Source organism: Loxodonta africana, chromosome 1, assembly GCF_030014295.1.
Source record: "Loxodonta africana isolate mLoxAfr1 chromosome 1, mLoxAfr1.hap2, whole genome shotgun sequence".
NCBI lineage: Eukaryota > Metazoa > Chordata > Mammalia > Proboscidea > Elephantidae > Loxodonta > Loxodonta africana.
The window spans coordinates 215749477-215766414 of NC_087342.1; the positions used below are offsets into that span (position 1 = coordinate 215749477).

The 16938-nt window shown below is 38.4% G+C and overlaps 1 protein-coding gene across 1 annotated transcript in view; it reads left to right on the forward strand.

Annotated features, from left to right (window-relative positions):
* Positions 1-16938, forward strand: part of ADGB (androglobin) — a 227648-nt gene that overhangs the window by 121009 nt on the left and 89701 nt on the right. The window contains exons 17-22 of the mRNA XM_023550601.2: positions 1248-1350; positions 4930-5071; positions 6512-6626; positions 10843-11010; positions 14558-14693; positions 15362-15499. Coding sequence (XP_023406369.2) covers positions 1248-1350; positions 4930-5071; positions 6512-6626; positions 10843-11010; positions 14558-14693; positions 15362-15499 — 802 coding nt within the window. The remainder of the gene's footprint in view (positions 1-1247; positions 1351-4929; positions 5072-6511; positions 6627-10842; positions 11011-14557; positions 14694-15361; positions 15500-16938) is intronic.

Sequence of the window (16938 nt, forward strand, 5' to 3'; positions counted from 1 at the left end):
AGAGGATGGCACATGGAGCTAGAGAAGCAACAACAAATAAAAAAGCCAAATAAAAAATATAAAAAACAAACAAACAAAAATACAAACCAAAAAAAAGGAGGGGCTTGAGGGGCCAGCTGGTGGGGGTGGGCACAGCCAGGTGCAGTGAGCTACTGTCTCTCTTGCAGAGCAACCATGGCTTGTTGGCAAGCAGCTAGGATCAAGTAGAGGGAAGAAGCATGTGGGGGGGTGGGAAAGCTCTGACTCTTGCTGGGAATTCTGTAGGGTTGCCTTCCTGTACTCTCTGAGTTCTTTGGCGGCTGTAGCCCAAGATGGTGAATCTGGCCACGTTAGCTGGTATGGGACCTCCACCCTGTAGTACTCTGTTCTCTGTCAGTTTGTTATTCCATTCGGTGCTTGATTGAGTTCTTTATTCCATTTATATCTGTTTTACTTAGTTTTTCAGGTCTTTACTGCAAGGGATGGCATGGTGCTTTTGTCTATAGTGCCGTGTTGGCTCTGCCTCACAATTACACTTCTGAAGATTTTGAGGAAAGAGGAAAGAGTTTATATTGCACACCACCCTGTAAATTACCTTATACCATCCCTTTTGGACAGTCCACCAAATTTACTCCAAGGCCTCCCTGCTTATCAGGAACCCATTTTCTCATCAGTGCTCAGCTCTGGGCTTGGTCTCCTTTCTTATCTCATTTCCAGAACAAGAATGTCCTTTATCTTTACTCATGAAGAACAGCTTTGACTTTCATATGGGCACCAGTCTCACACACAAACCCTGCAGACACAGCATCCATAGACTGTTGCAGACATTCACCCAGTATAATTTTCTTCGTATCATTGAACCTAAAACATAGTAAGTTATCTATAAATGTTAGGTATTGTAATATATTATTATTAATACAAATAGAAAATATGGCATTACAAACAAAGCTCGTTGCTGTCAAGTCAATTCTGACTCATAGCAGCCCTACAGGACAGAGTAGAACAGCCCCAAAAGAGTTTCCAGGGAGCGCCATATGGCATTAAAAAAAACAGTTGCCATCGAGTCGACTCCAACTCATAGCAACCCTATAGGACAAAGTAGAACTGCCACATTTGGTTTCCAAGAAGTGCCTGGTGGATTCAAACTGCTGACCTTTTGCTTAGTAGCCATAGCTCTTAACCACTGTGCCGCCAGGGTTTCCTGTGCGGGTTTCATATGGCATTAGTACGCTGCTAATGGGTATATTGATTGGCTTGATTTGTTGCAGTTCTCAGAGGAACGTGTGTCCTACCATCTATTTGTGGATAGTCTAAAACCAATTGAACTACTGGTTTGCTTTTCTGCGTTGGTTCGCTGGGGAGAATCTGGAGGTAAGAAAGTTTGAGAAAAATGACAGTCTTAAAGCTCAACTCACGTTCAGGCTAGGGGAAATGTGATAATAAGGTTTTTATCAGTAAAGACATTTATTTATACCACCACGTATTCCTCAGATATCAAAAGATTATGCCCAGTCTTGCCACCTCCACCACGACCTCTTTGGCACAGCTAGTCATTGCATTTTTCTTTTCATCTATACATTTCATCATTCACAGTCTTTCAAAATCTATCAGAAAAAACATGTATTCTTTCTTTTTTGATTTGATAGCTTCAAAGATGTTTTCTTCTATTCCACTGTGGCCCCCTTCTCTCATGAGTACACTTTAGGTGTTAGTGTTACCAAACTGCATCATCTCAATCACTCAGTTTCAAGCACCCCACTCTCCAGTTCATTTACTCTAGAAATCCATTCCTACAGTTCTTGGACTCCATTGTGACCACCTTCCACTGATCCTACCACTTTTTCTCTATCACTTTCCTCATGTTTTTATGTCTCTCATTTGAAGCATAGTTTCTACTTCTGTGGTGCATCACTATAATTATTTTCGTGCATATATCCTCAACACTCTTGCCCTTCTTACCCTCTTATCTTACTTTCCTGGAAAAACTTCAATTATGATTAAACTTAACTCTGGGCCTAACGTGTGATTGCATCAGAGCAGCTGAATTTCATTGGAGAAGCAGACAGAACCGCAAAAACAGGAAAACAAATCATACCTGACAGGCCCACATTAAATCGATGACCACAAATCTCAAAAAGGCCCTTATTAAGCACTGCCAACATTGCCCTACAGGGTCACTATGAGTCGGAATCAACTCAACAGCAACAGGTTTGGTTTGTTTTTTCTAACATTGCCCTGCCCACTCTCCCACTCTCAAAGAGGACTGTTTCAAATCTCTTAAGTCTTCTTGGAATCTGCGACTTTCTGTCTCTCTGCATCTCCATGTACCTCCAACACCCACTTTCCCCATTTTCTGATGGCCTTACTCCTGATTTCACTGAAGAGATAGAAAAAAATCAGCACTTATCTACCTCATCTTCCCATAATGACCTCTTCTAAACTCTAGTCTGCCTTCCCTTCTGTTCAGCATCCTAATATGCCAAAATGTCTTTGATCTTAAAACAACCAAATAAAAACATCTTCTGGCCTCAACCACCATCTTATTTAGAAAACTTCTAGCATTGATATAAATTCTGGCTCTCTCTACTTTTTATCTCCCATTCTCTTTACCTTTAATATTAAAAGGGGTTTATTTTACATGGGAACACGTTTATACATTCCAGCACAGAAATTCAAAAAAGTACAAATGATATTCAGTGACAATTATTTTTTCTCCCAACACTTATTGGCCAACCACATAGGTCTCTTCCACAGAAGCATGTTCTACTAGCATTTCTGATCTATTCTTCTTGTTTGACTAAATATAAACACAAATGGCAGCATATGTCTTGAATTTTAAAAATTATCTCATTAACTCATAACTTTTGTGGTTCTGTTGTCCATATTTAAATTGTTATTCTATCTGGAATTATGTTCTTGTGAATGTGACGTACAAATCTCATTTCTCTAGATTGCAATCAGTGTTCCTAATACATATATTGAGTTACTTATCTTTTGCCACGATAATGTTATCTTTGTATATATACATATATAGCTTTATGTACTTGGCTATGCAAAGATATCTTTAAGTACTCGGATATGTTATAGGACTTTTTTATATGTCCCATTGATCTATATCTTTATTATTTACTGTTACCACACTCTTTTAATAGCCGTAGATATGTTTAAGTATGTGGAAAGGCTAACACTTCACCCTCTATTCCAATTTTCCAGAATTTTTCTGGCATTCTTTATTCTTTATTTTTCCTTTTGAATCCTTCTACTTAAATAGGTTTTAAACCATTTCAGTTGTCATCTTCATTGGGCATGTATTAAATTCCCAAAGGGACATTAATTTAGGGGATTAGGTTAGGTTCAGTGGTCCATTCTCTCCTAATCCTCTACCCCCATTAGACTTTAACCCCCACTTTTCCACTGAAACATTCCCAGGGTCAAATCTCATGGTCAAATCCTCATTTTATTCAATCATCTGATCCTGCTAATGATTTTTTTTTTTTTTCTTCTTTTAAACATTATTTTTTCACTTGGCTTCTGTACTTTTCTGGTTATCCTTCCACCATTCTGTGGCCTCCTTCTGCCTTGGTCCCCTGTATTCTTTTGTCCACATATAAGCTAAAATAATCTTTCTAAAATGTTAAAGCTGACAAAGTTACTCCCCTGCTCAAAACCCTCCAGTGGCTTCCCATTGCATTTAGAATTCACTGTACACTTGTTACCATGATTTATGGGGCCATACTGTATCTGGCCCTTGCCTCTATCTCCAATCTCACCCTTACCAAACTCCCCCTTTTTCACACCACTTAGCCATTCTGGTCTGTTCTGTTTGTTGTTCTTATTTGTGCCTTAGAGTTATTGCAGTAGCCAGTCCAGTTCCTAGACTGGTTTTTCCTAGCACTTCACACAGTTTGAATTTTTGCTTTATTTAGATCTCTATTCAAAAGCTTTCTCTGACCAACTTAACTGAAATGCCTCAACGCAAACACAAAACACACTCACCACTCTCTAATTCCTTGCCCTGTTTTGTTAAAGCATTTATCTCTGACTCAAATAAATTGTGCTGGGAACCTAAATATCTGCTGAGTGCTTAATATTGAATGGCTTGCCCACAATGAAGGCAGATAATTTGATTTTTTTTAACCAAGGTGTCTTCCAGTGTTTTGAATGATGTCTAGCACTAGTAGGTGGACAATAAATACTTGTTGAATAAATAATCCAAAGTGTAGTGGTCTAACGTTAGTATGTCTTTCTAATCAATAGCTCCTAAGCTACCCCATGACCTAGAACATTTAATTTTATAAGCACAGAGACCTTTCAGGCCATGCTGTGGCCTTATATGTCCTCAGTTCAAGTGTTGTCTGGAAATAGGGTAAAACATATTTTACCCTCAGCTACTGATGAATAGTCATATTCTTTATTCATTTTTAAAGAATAATTTGATATTGAAATTTGTATTTTCTGAATTACTTACTATTTCTATACATATACACACACAGCCAACCCTCAGAATCAATGGCAAAAATGTAAACAAACAAGGGGGTATTTTGGCATTGCTGTGATACCATCTTAGAGAAATATCTTACTTTCACAAAGTGTGGTATTTTCTGTCTAATATTGCACCCAGAGGGATATTGTAACTATTGTCATAGATAAAAAAAAAAGTGACAGTATTCTATAATAAAATATCCCTCTCTGTCCCCTTTTTCCAAACATTTCCTTTCTTGGTTCCTTCGCCTGAGAGGGTAATTGTGAGGATGAAAATAAAAATTACCTGGAACAATTTCTACGGTTTCATGGGAGTTTTAGAATATCTCTAACTCCCCAATTTTTAAATTTATTATTTATGGTGCTATTGGGTCCTCCGCCCCCCGCCCCGAAAGAAACCAATATCGGAGAAGTAAGCTATACTCTCACAATGAAATTTTATTTATCTATTTTTTACTTTTCCTAAAGCCTTAACAAAAGACAGTCCTCCCATAGAGCCTGGGCTACTTATAGCTGAAATGCCTTCTTGGAAATCTCTGAAGACACGCAACCTTGTTCTGAAGATTCATACATATGCTACTAAGGCCACAATGGTTCGCCTGCCTGTCGGGTATGTAGTAGCTTAATTTTTTCCCATACTAAGAATTTTTGGAGCTTTGTAAACTCTTGACTACTGGAAAATTAAACAATATGGTCTCTAGAGTATTGTCTCCTGACGTGATTCCACAAGCATATGATTCTTGAGAAAAACACTTCCATGAACAACTACATTAAGGAAATGCTGTTCATTGAATTCCTTTTTGGAAAACTCATAACTATCAAAGATTCTGGGGAATTTCATTAGTAAGGAATACTATTTAAACTTGCTTAACCCAGCGTTTCCTAAAATTAAAGAATCACTTTTACTTGTAACTCTGATTATATTCCTTAGCAAGGACCATGATTTTATTTAAACACAGATTAAGAAACTTTAGCATTTCCTCCTACCAATCTATATTATTTTATTGTTGTAAGAATATACATAACACAACAATTGCCCATCCAACAATTCAGTGACATCAATTACATTAATCATGTTGTGCAGCCACTGCCCATAATTTTTGACAAATTTCCCAGTTTACTTATAATTTGTTTTCGTTAGATGTTTTTTTAATTAAGAGAAAACTGGCTAAACACATCACATTTTTCATATTAAAGAGAATATGTATGATCAAAACATTTATTTTGATAAATAAAATTCAAAATATTACTTCCTATTTCAGATAATATAAAGATTTCTACTCATTTTTTTTTTCCAAGACCAAGTATACATTTTCTATGTGACCAATGAAAAGCTATACCTTTTGTGTAAAAATTAAAGCCTAAGCAATTGAATAAATGCTGAAATATTGTATCCAGTATTCCTAGAAAATAGTAATTTAAAAAGCTCAATGTTTCTCACAATCTGCCCTAAAATCTCTGATATGGAGAAAGTCTACCAGAAGTCCAGTTACTCTGTCTGAGTGCCTGACCACGTTGACAACTAAGGACAGGGAAGAGTCTTTTGTATTCACATTTCCACCCAGGTGACCTAACCCACTAACGCATATGTTTTGAACATGTTCTACATGTTCAGTAACTGAGGGAAAGTGAATGTTTCTGCTCTCAATGATACTGCATCCTGGCATGAGAATTATAATTTGTCAGAAAATGACTATGAAAACTACAAAGGCCTATATCAACATGAATTATTGTTGTCGTTAGGGAAAAATGAAGGCTCATCTTTAACAATGTGACTATGATATGTAAGAGATTTCTCCAGTGTATGCAAGCTTGTCATTTAATGAAATTATTCTTGTCTTACATCATTATTGAAATACAGACTCCAAGATCTCTGAGCATTGTTTCAGGGTGAAAATTCAAAGGCCTTTGTACCATCTGTGTTAAAGAATTCAACTCTTCACTAACATTTGACTTAGTTTCAGCTCCAAACAGTCACCGAACAGCTAACAGAGGTAAGCACTACAACAAAAGAAATCCTTGGTCCTCACATAGTATCCATTCTCTTTAGGAGGCACATGCTGCTCTTCACTATATATTCCCCCGTAGGACATTCCATACAAATCTGCAGCATGGTGAATTTTGTCATCGGTGATGAAGATACTGTGCTGCCCAACTTTGAGCCGGTAAATATTTTAGTAACTGCATTAAGAGATTTTTTTTTTAATTCGTAAATATGTAAACCTTTAAAATGTTATTTTATTTTCAAAGATTTTAGAATAAAGCATATTGCTCTTTTTTAGTCAACTTTATACAGATTTTACCTTATAAAACTATTAAGTATATCCTGCAAGAAATTCCCAAATGCAAACTGTCTAAACTCTGTGGGGATACAAATGTAAAATAATTTTATTTTTCTCCAGCAACCACCTTCATCTGTGCCCTGTTGAGTCTGCATTCACATCTGTTAACATCTCAGGTAGATCCCAGGTTGTCATTAGGTGCTGTTGAATTGGTTCTGACTTATACAGACCTAATGTGACGGAAGAGAACTGTCCCATAGGGTTTTCTAGGATATAACCTTTATGTACTCAATCTGTATGCCTAACAAATAATCTGAGAAGGTGGACTTTATGAAGAGGAACAGGGCATCAAGATTGGAAGAAGATTCATTAACAACCTGTAAAATGGAGATGACACAACCTAGCTTGCTGAAAGTGAAGAGAACTTGAAGCACTTACTGATGAAGATCAAAGACTACAGCCTTCAGTATAGATTACACCTCATCATAAAACAAAAAAAAACCAATAAGCAACATCAAGACAAATGGAGAAAACATTGATGTTGTCAAGGATTTCATTTTACTTGAATCCACACTCAACACCCATGGAAGCTGCAGGCAAGAAATCAAAAGACACATTGCATTGGGCAAATCTACTGCAAAAGACCTCTTTTAAGTATTAAAAAACAAAGATGTCACTTTAAGGACTAAGGTGCACCTGACCCAAGCCATGATGTTTTCAATCTTCTCATATGCATGCAAAAGCTGGGCAGTGAACAAGGAAGATCAAAGAAGAATAGATGCCTTTGAATTATAGCGTTGGCAAGGAATATTAAATACACCATGGACTGCCAGAAGAACAAATAGGTCTTTCTTGGAAGAGCTGCAGCCAGAGTGCTCCTTAGAAGCAAGGATGCAAGTCTTCGTCTCATGTACTTTGGACGTGTTATCAGGAAGGACCAGTCCCTGGAGAAGGATATCATGCTTGGTAGAGGATCATCGAAAAATAGGAAGACCCTCAATGAGATGGATTGACACAGTGGCTGCAACAACGGGCTCAAGTATAACAACGATTGTGAGGATGGCAAAGGATCGAGCAGTGTTTCATTTTGTTGAACATAGGGTCGCTATGAGTTGGAACTGACTCAACAGCACCTAACAACAACAATGATAATCTTTACAGGAGCAGGTCGGCAGGGTTTTTCTCCTGTGGAGTTACTGGGTAGATTCTAACCACCAACCTTTCAGTTAGCAGCTGAGCTCTTAACCATTGTACCACCAGGGCTCCTCTGTTAATATCTCAGGTAGATGCTCTAGTATAGTATTTTTATTCTCTTTGCAGTTCTACTGTATCCTATAGGGTCACTATGAGTCAGAATCGACTTGACAACAATGTTTTGTTTTGTTTTGTTTTTGGGAGGTATAAAGGCTCCATACAATCCTTTTTAATGCAGTTTAAAATTTTGATCTCATACCCTTCTGTCACCCCTTCCTTGACCTAAAGAACATGGACTGTATATCTCTGGGACTCTGGGGGAGGGAAATACATGGAAAATTCTGTCACTTTTTCATCTCCTCTGTCTTCTTGGCTTTTCTTGCTTTTTCTTGTTTCTCTGCATTGACAGGGTCTGAAAGAAGAGGTGAGATAGGTGGTGCCAGCCTGTCCTCAGAAATCTTGCTTCGTATTAGATGTCCTCTGTGCGGGCATGTACATTTTGGGGACAAATTTGCATAGGGTCTTTCCCACTGCATAATTCCTGACCCCTCTGTCAGCTCAAATCCCCACCCCCATCTTTAATGAGCACAGCCTTATGTGGATGAGATCCTCTCACTCAGTCAGCAAACCTCCCGGCCTGGGTAGCAACGAGAGGGCTTCTTTCCATTGTGTTCACTCGGCTAAGATATGGCCCACTCCTGCACTCTTGCCTCCCTAGGCAGTGGTTGTGCAGGATTCTCCACAGCTGCCTCCTCTCCTCTGCATTCTCTCCGTCCTTCACTAATCCCTCTTCCCTCCTGCTTAGAAGGCACAGAAGGCAGATCAGCAAGTCCACCTTATAAGCAGGTGTCCCTTATTTTCTTAATCATATTTACTCTGCTTACTTTAAGTTCTTGTTTTCTCTTTTTCTAACTATCCTGCTTTAGACAGCATGGACTATCCTGTTTGTCGTCTTTCTTTAGGTGTTTGAGCCCCACAAACCAAAAACCAAACCCAATGCTGTCGAGTCGATTTCGACTTACAGTGACCCTATGCAACAGAGTAGAACTAATTTCCCCATAGGGTTTCCAAGGCTGTGAATCTTAACAGAAGCAGACTGCCACATCTTTCTCCTGCAGAGTGGCTGGTAGGTTTGAACAGCTGACCTTTCAGTTAGCGGCTGAGCACTTTAACCACTGTACCACCAGGGCTCCTTCTTGAACTTCCCAGGTGTTTAGTTATTTTGATCCGTGAGCTTATATTTCTGTGGGATAATCAACTCCTCTATCTTGTAAAGATGAAAGAGGAAAGGCTTAAGGCCAGGCTCCAAGGTTCTGTGGTTCTAATGTAGAATCAAAAAAAAAAGCTGTACACAGGCCTAAGCAGAAAGACCCAGATGACTCAGGATATTACTGATCATTCCCAGTGCTGCCACTTGACCAGATAACTTGTCTGGTCATGGTTTCATGGTCATTATTAAGAAGAGGCTTTTCCAGAGCTATTGTGGGATTTGGAGCGGGTAGTGGAAAAGTAAAGGCATTAAGGTAGCAGGCCAAGTGCATCCTTCTTCATCAGCTTCTCACCCCAGCAGTGAATATGTGCTGTCTGAGCATACCTGCTGAATCATTCCCCAAGATTTTTGCAGGGATTGCACCATATCCTCCCCTCCTCCCCACAGGAAAGAGACAAAGACAGACTTTATAAAGATTCCCTTTGACTTCACCCATTTCCTGCTGCCTCCAACCACCCTCTGCTTAGAGGAACTCCACCCCTACCCACCACACAATAATCAAGACAGTTTTTAAATAGCTCAGGATTTTCTCAGGTTTTTAGTTTGTGTAATTTTAGTTACTTCCTGAAATCCTTATTTCCATCTTATTTTTTATTGTTTCTCGAGGGTTGATGGAAGTGAGATCCAGCATGTCATCTTGTCTTTTTCATTTTTATGGCTCTCACCCTGAAATATTCTCTACTCATCAGTCCATAAACCCCACACCATTTTCATCAGATGAATTCCTAGCTCTCCTTCAGAACTAAGCCTAGATGTCAACGTTGTTGATGAATATTCCCTGACCCCCAATGTGAGGGAAATGTTTTTCCCATTGTTTCTGCAGTTTCCCCTAGTTCTGTCGTGAAGCCTACTCAAGTGATGGTTTACTCATCTCTCCCCTAATATGCTAAAACGAGAATCTGAGACCACAGTTCCTAGTAAAACACCGTGATGAAGCAGATGCATAAACAGCTATTGAACAAACAATATGCTGTTGTTAGCTGCCTTGGAATCAGTCCCTGACTCATGGCAACCACACACACACAACAAAACAAAACGCTGCTCGGTCCTGTGCCATCTTCATGATTAGATGTGGATAAGACCAGTGTGATCTACAGGGTTTTCGTTGGCTGATTTTTAGAAGTAAATCACCAGGCCTTTCTTCTTAGTCTGTCTTTGTCTGGAAACTCTGCTGAAACCTGTTCAGCATCATGGCAACAAACAGGCCTCCACTGACAGATGGGTGGTGGCTACTCATAAGGTGCATTGACCGGGAATCAAACCCAAGCGTCCTGCATGGAAGGCAAGAATCCTACCACCAACCACCACTGCATCGTTGCCGTTAGTTGACTCCGACTTGTGGAGACCTCACGTGCGCAGGGTAGAACTGCTCTGTAGGGTTTTCAAGGATCTGACCTTTCGCAAGCAAATTGTCAAGCCTGTCTTCTGAGGAACCTCTAGGTGGTTTTGAACTGCAACCTTTCAGTTAGTAGTCCAGTTCTTAACCATTTGCACCATCTAGGGATTCTGAACCACCACTACCCCTATGAATGAACAATATAGCAGAGGCTTAATATTTTAACCAAAATTTTTTGTAAACACAGTTACACTTAAATAAACCAAAGTTAGGATGACTGCTATGCTTTGTTTTCACAGGAGAGCTACCGATTTACAGATCAGGCTTTAACAATTATGAAAGCTATTGGAAATGTTATTGCTAATTTCAAAGATAAGGCTAAACTTAATGCAGCTCTGAAGGATTTGCAAGCAGCTCACTACCCTGTGTCCCTCCAGGATAAAGAACTAACTGCTCAACACTTCAGGGTAAGTATGTTCAGGATCTGATGTTTTTTATTTGAAATATCACATCTACATTACCCATTGCCGTGGAGTCGATTCCAACCCTATAGGACAGATTAGAACTGTCCCATAGAGTTTCCAAGGAGTAGCTGGTGGATTAGAACTGCCAACCTTTTGGTTAGCAACCATAGCTATTAACCACTGCACCACCAGGGCTCCATATCTTACATTAACCCAAAAAAATCCCCAAACCCATTGCTGTTAAGTCAGTTTCGACTCATAGTGACCCTAGAGGACAAAGTAGAACTGCCCCATAGGGTTTCCAAGGCGTGGCTGGTGGGCTGGTGGATTCAAACAGCCGACCTTTTGGTTAGCAGCCATAGGTCTTAACCACTGTGCCACCACATTAGGTGACCTCAAAAGCAGAGACTAAGACAAGAATTTGGGTGGAGATAATTTATTTGGGAAGTGATTTCAAACAGAAATGAGGGAGTAGGAAGAATAACATGAGATAGAATAATCGGTTGAAGGATGTGATAATTCACTAATTATTGCTGTGGGCAGCTGGGGCTCAGTCATCCTATGGGTCCTGATAGACTATGTAGGCCATCCCTCAGAAGGGTCCACCAAAAGGTGGGGAGATTGTGGCACTTGTGCACTAACTCCCTCCCATGGTGATAGGTGTTATCCCCAGGGACATCAGCTTTCTCACACTTGTAGGTTGTGTCTGTGCAAGGGCTGAGTAGGTTCTAGCTTCAGAGAACGCCTTGAAGAACTGAAGCAAAGAGACTTTCCGATACCCACTTGAGGTGGGACACCACAGCTGCATTGAAATCAGATGTGCCTACGTCAGGAAGTCTTATCCTTGACGCAATTGATCTTTTGGGCCAGGCCATTTTTTTGTAGGGTTTGTCCTGTACACTGTAGCATGTTTAGTGGCATCTCTGACCTTTACCTTCTAGATGCCAGTAACACCTATCCTTCATGGTACAACACACAAAAAAGTCTCTAAACAAACAAACAAGTGAAAAAAAAAAAACAGTTAACATCCAGTCAACTTCGACTCATGGTGACTCCATGTATTGCACTGTAGAACTATGTTTCACGGGGTATTCAAATTTGTGACCTTTTGGAAGCAGATTTCTAGGCCTTTCTTCTGAAACATCTCTGGATGGGTTTGAACTGCCAATCCTTCAGTTATTAATTGAGCGCTTAATTATTTGTGCCACCTAGGGGCTTCAAAAAAGTCTCCAGACCTTGCCAAATGTCCTTGGGGCATTGGGTTGCCAAATTTAGCAAATAGAAATATTTGCCCTGATCTACCTCTTACACCGCTCTGATAGTGCCTCACCATAAGGAAACTCTATCATCCACTCTTCAGGGTGATGGCTGACCATAAGCTCCCAAAATAATTGATAATTATTTAAATAAATAATTAATTAAATCTCTGTGTGACAAGAAAGCTGTAGTTTCAACTGCTACAGCTAGCCTAAGGCCGTAGCTGATAGTCAACATCTCTCTCCTCTACCAATCATTCTAGATTTCCCTCTCTTTCAATCAATACTTCAATTGGTCTAGTGGCTTGCTGGTAGGTAACCTAGACCTTCAGTCTAGATGGGTGCAAGACCTTGTTTGCCTTACTCTTGTCAGGCCATGGTTGACACTGTTACTCATTCACTATGGAAGCTCTAAGAAGAGTCTCAGCAAGTTCTAGACACAATTATCCTTGCCTCCATTCCATTATGTATCAGGAACCCTAGTACTCAGTGACAAGGGTGAATTCTTCCTCACAGCCCTGATTGCACAGTGGTTAAAACCTATGGCTGCTAACCAAAAAGTCTGGCAGTACAAATCCACCAGCCACTCCTTGGAAACCCTATGAGGCAGCTCTACTCTGTCCTATAGGGTTGTTATGAGTCAAAATCAACTCTATGGCAATGGGCTTTTACATATATGTGTGTATATATATATATATTTTCCTCCTTGTCTACCAGGATAAGGAGCCCAAAGTAATCAGGTATGTGTTAGAAATTAAGGTTTATTGTAAATCTTACTGTGTTCCCTGGTGGAAGCAACCCCTGTCTTCCACCTCCATGAACTAGGTCCTCCAATCTAGGAGATCCCCTGTTGTGGTGACACAGAACACCAATTCTGCAAATGGGTCACCAGAAATGATGGGGAGAGAAACCAATCCTACTTCTAGCCTTTGATTTCCAGGTCTATATATTTTAGCTGTTTTAGACACAGCACCATATATTGGTCTTTGGTGTGAGATATAGATACAGATATAGATAAAGATATGATACACTGAACACTAATGACTGAAGACAAGACGAGTTGTGGAATGACATCAAGAACATCATACATGAAGAAACCAAGCCAATGCACTTTATGTGTAGCCACCACCCATCTTCAAAAGTGGTTGCAGCAGTACATGGACATGGAACTGCCAGAAATTCAAGCCAGATTCAGAAGATGACGTGGAGCCAGGGATATCATTGCTGATGTCAGATGGATCATGGCTGAAAACAGAGAATACCAGTAAGATGTTTACCTGGAAGACCCTTAGAATTTTACCTTCCTTCTATTTCTTTATGGACATGCTTTCTCTACTACTTGGTCTACACAGTGGAAAATATGGCTCCTGAGTTTAATATCCCTTTCTCATATGGTTCAGTTTAGAAGACTCTTAATTCTAATTTAAAATTCTTGCTTGAGGGACAGTGATTTGCCCAGCTTGGGTTAAGTGCTTGGTCACAGGCTTATCTATTATTACAAACTTGTGCAGGTACAAACATAGATTGTAGGATTATGGCCATGTTTCCATACATATGGATAGGGGTTAGGGGTTCTCAGAAAAGATGGACTAAGCAGGTACTACAACAGGAAAATACCTTTAAAGGGTACTGCATCTCATTAATTCTAAGATGCTTATTTCTTTTCAGACTTTAATGCCAGAATGAATTCAGAGTGTGTCTTATAATTGATGGTATCTTGCAATCATTGCTGGCCAGGTGTCTCCAGAATTCTCTGTGCATACATTAACTTATTTTATTTTTTCATATATGTGTAAGTGTCTATATGATGAAGAAACTATGTCCAAATAAATCTCAAAGAACTTTTTTCAGTACGAAACAAAAACTCTTAAGTGATAAACATTGAGCAGCATATTTTCTTTCTTTCTTTCTTTTTTTGCAGCACATGGGATAATGGTGTGTTTTACAATGGATGGCATCTTAGAATCAGTGAAATATGGTGTTTAACTTAAGCACAGGACCATGTTTTATATCTTATTCTGTATCTTCTCAACCAGCTTAATGTTATATTTGGATTGAGTATGTATTATAAACATTGCTGTAGTGACTAAATTTTGTTGAATTAGAGTCAAATGATAATTTTGGTGTTCTCTTAACTGGGTAAGAGTTCAAAGAGTCTTCTGCTAAATATTGTGTATATCTGAGAAATATTTTATCTTTTTAGAATATCTGAACTTTTTTAGAGCTTCTCTGGCCAGGTAATGGTATTTCTTGGTTTTAAAAAATGAATCCTAAATATATTTTATCTTTTCCAGGTTTTTCATATTTCTTTATGGCGTTTAATGAAAAAAATTCAAGTAGTGAAAGCTTCTTCCAACTTCAAGTTTGCATTTCGTGCTATGGTTTTGGACTTGGATTTACTGGATTCCTCATTTGAGGAAGGCTCTTTGGGTACTGATTAATTTCAGATATTTATTTGACCAAGGAATTCCTAGTCTTATATAAGATAAATGATTTGAGAAAAGTATACTTAGATTTTCTGTGGACTAGGTAGAACAAGCCTGCATCAAGAGTGATGGAGTTGAAACTAGGTTCGGGGAAGCTCAAGGGGTTCCATGATACTACATGTATCCCTTGCCCCTGTATCCTGTCACAAATATTTCAACAAAGGGAGCCAGATTGCCCCTATTTTGTCACCATGAGTTGGAATGGACTCGATGGCAACAGGCTTGGTTTTGGTTATTGACCTTAAAAAATCCAGAAGTCATTGATCTGTATGGTATGATTTGGGGATTTTGGGAAGATCCTCTGATCTAAGTAACCTTCCTTTTCTGCTCTTTCATTTTAGTGTTCCCTTTTATTTTTGAGAGATCCCTCTGGCTACTTTCACAAAGAAATCAATAGTAGTTCACTAAAGTATCAATACTTAATGTGTTTCTCTTCTCCACAATATCTTCATTCTAAAAAAAGACCACTTGAAGTGGGCAGTGTTAAATAGAATGAAAAGTCTATCGTTGTGTCACTTGATATGTCAGAGGGCTTCAGTGCTAAAAGCAATGAAATTGAATAAGGGACTAAGTTTAACTTTCAACCCAAGGCTTTTTTTTTTTTCTTTCCAGTAGAGTGGGTAGATGTTAAATATTCTTCACCAGCATGCGATAAACAGTATTCTCCCGAGGAAGTAGCAGCAGCAGTTAAAATTCAATCCATTTGGCGAGGAACTTACGTTAGATTACTAATGAAAGCCAGAATACCAGGTATAATTTTTCAAACATTTATAAAGTGCACTTACATATATAAGAACAAATATTTGTTTTATGTGTTCTAATGAAAAGTATTTTAGAGTCACCCTGTTTTATGGCTTGGCTATTTATTTTTAAATAAACACTATAACTATAACACTGATATAGTGTTCTATAAACACTGATATTCCTCAAGGACAAGAAGCACGCCAATATACTCATTCTTTTGTTCCCAGAATTTAGCACAGTGCTTGGCATGTAGAAAGCCCACGATAAATATTTGCTGAAAGAGTGAAGGGCTGAATGAATTAATAAAAGAATGTCAGCTATGTTTTCCCAATCTATTGTGAGTTCTTTAAAGACGGGAACTGCTCTTTTCCTCTACACATCCCCAGTGTCCAACAGAGAGCTTCAGCAATCAGCTTCAGCTAAGTCATAGATATTTTTACATTCCTAAACCATTTTTCAAAGAAATGAATAGATGAGTGATGAAGAAGCTTCTATGCTTGTCCTTACTGACATACATTTAGAAGGCAGAAAATATATTTTCCCGTGTTCTTATATTTATTAAATCAAATGTGTTTATAAGAAATAAAATATTTTATATGAAATATCAAAGTACATTTTATCAGCCTAAAATAAAGTACTGCAGAGGTAAAAAATTATATTCATTTTCATTCTGCAATTTTTGTTGACATTTTGTTAATAAAAGCCTTATTTTCAATAGAATTCTTTAGATATATTGAAATATTTTGTTCAAAAATTTGTCTCTGTGAAACATTTAATGAGAGTAATAAAAATGTCCATTTAAGCAGTAAAACTGCAGATACACAAATGACAAAAAAACCTACATTGCATTGCTCTCTGATGGAAAAATATGATTGTTGCCTGATCTTTATGGTTTTTTTCTATTAAAAAAATGAATTCATTGAGATAAATATATGAAAAAATTTTGTTTTTCATATATGCTGTAGTAAAATTTATATTCATACAATGATTTTCAGAAACAGAAAACCTTGAGCAATTTCATAATATATTAATAGTATTTGCATTTCTTTCAGTCGACACATATTTATTGACTAACTCTTGTGTGCACAGGACTGTTCTAGAATCTGGCCTCATAAAAGCCAACAAAACAGACAAGGTTTCTGGACTGATAAATTTTATGTTTTAATGGTAGTAGGCAGATGGTAGACAAGTAAATATATTAACAAATCCATTTCAGATAGTGGTAACTACTGTGAAGAAAACAAAAAAAAACTAGAAAAAGAATGTCAGTTTCTGACATGTTAAGTTTGAGGTGCTTTCCACGGATTTGCATTTTTCTTGCCGAATCATCTATGTAATCAGGCTTGGAGACGTAGCTCCACTTTTCAGCCCTTTGTGAATTATGCAGTAGATCGAGATTTAATGGGATTCTTTTGCTAGTTTCTTCAGAAGAAATGGATGGATTT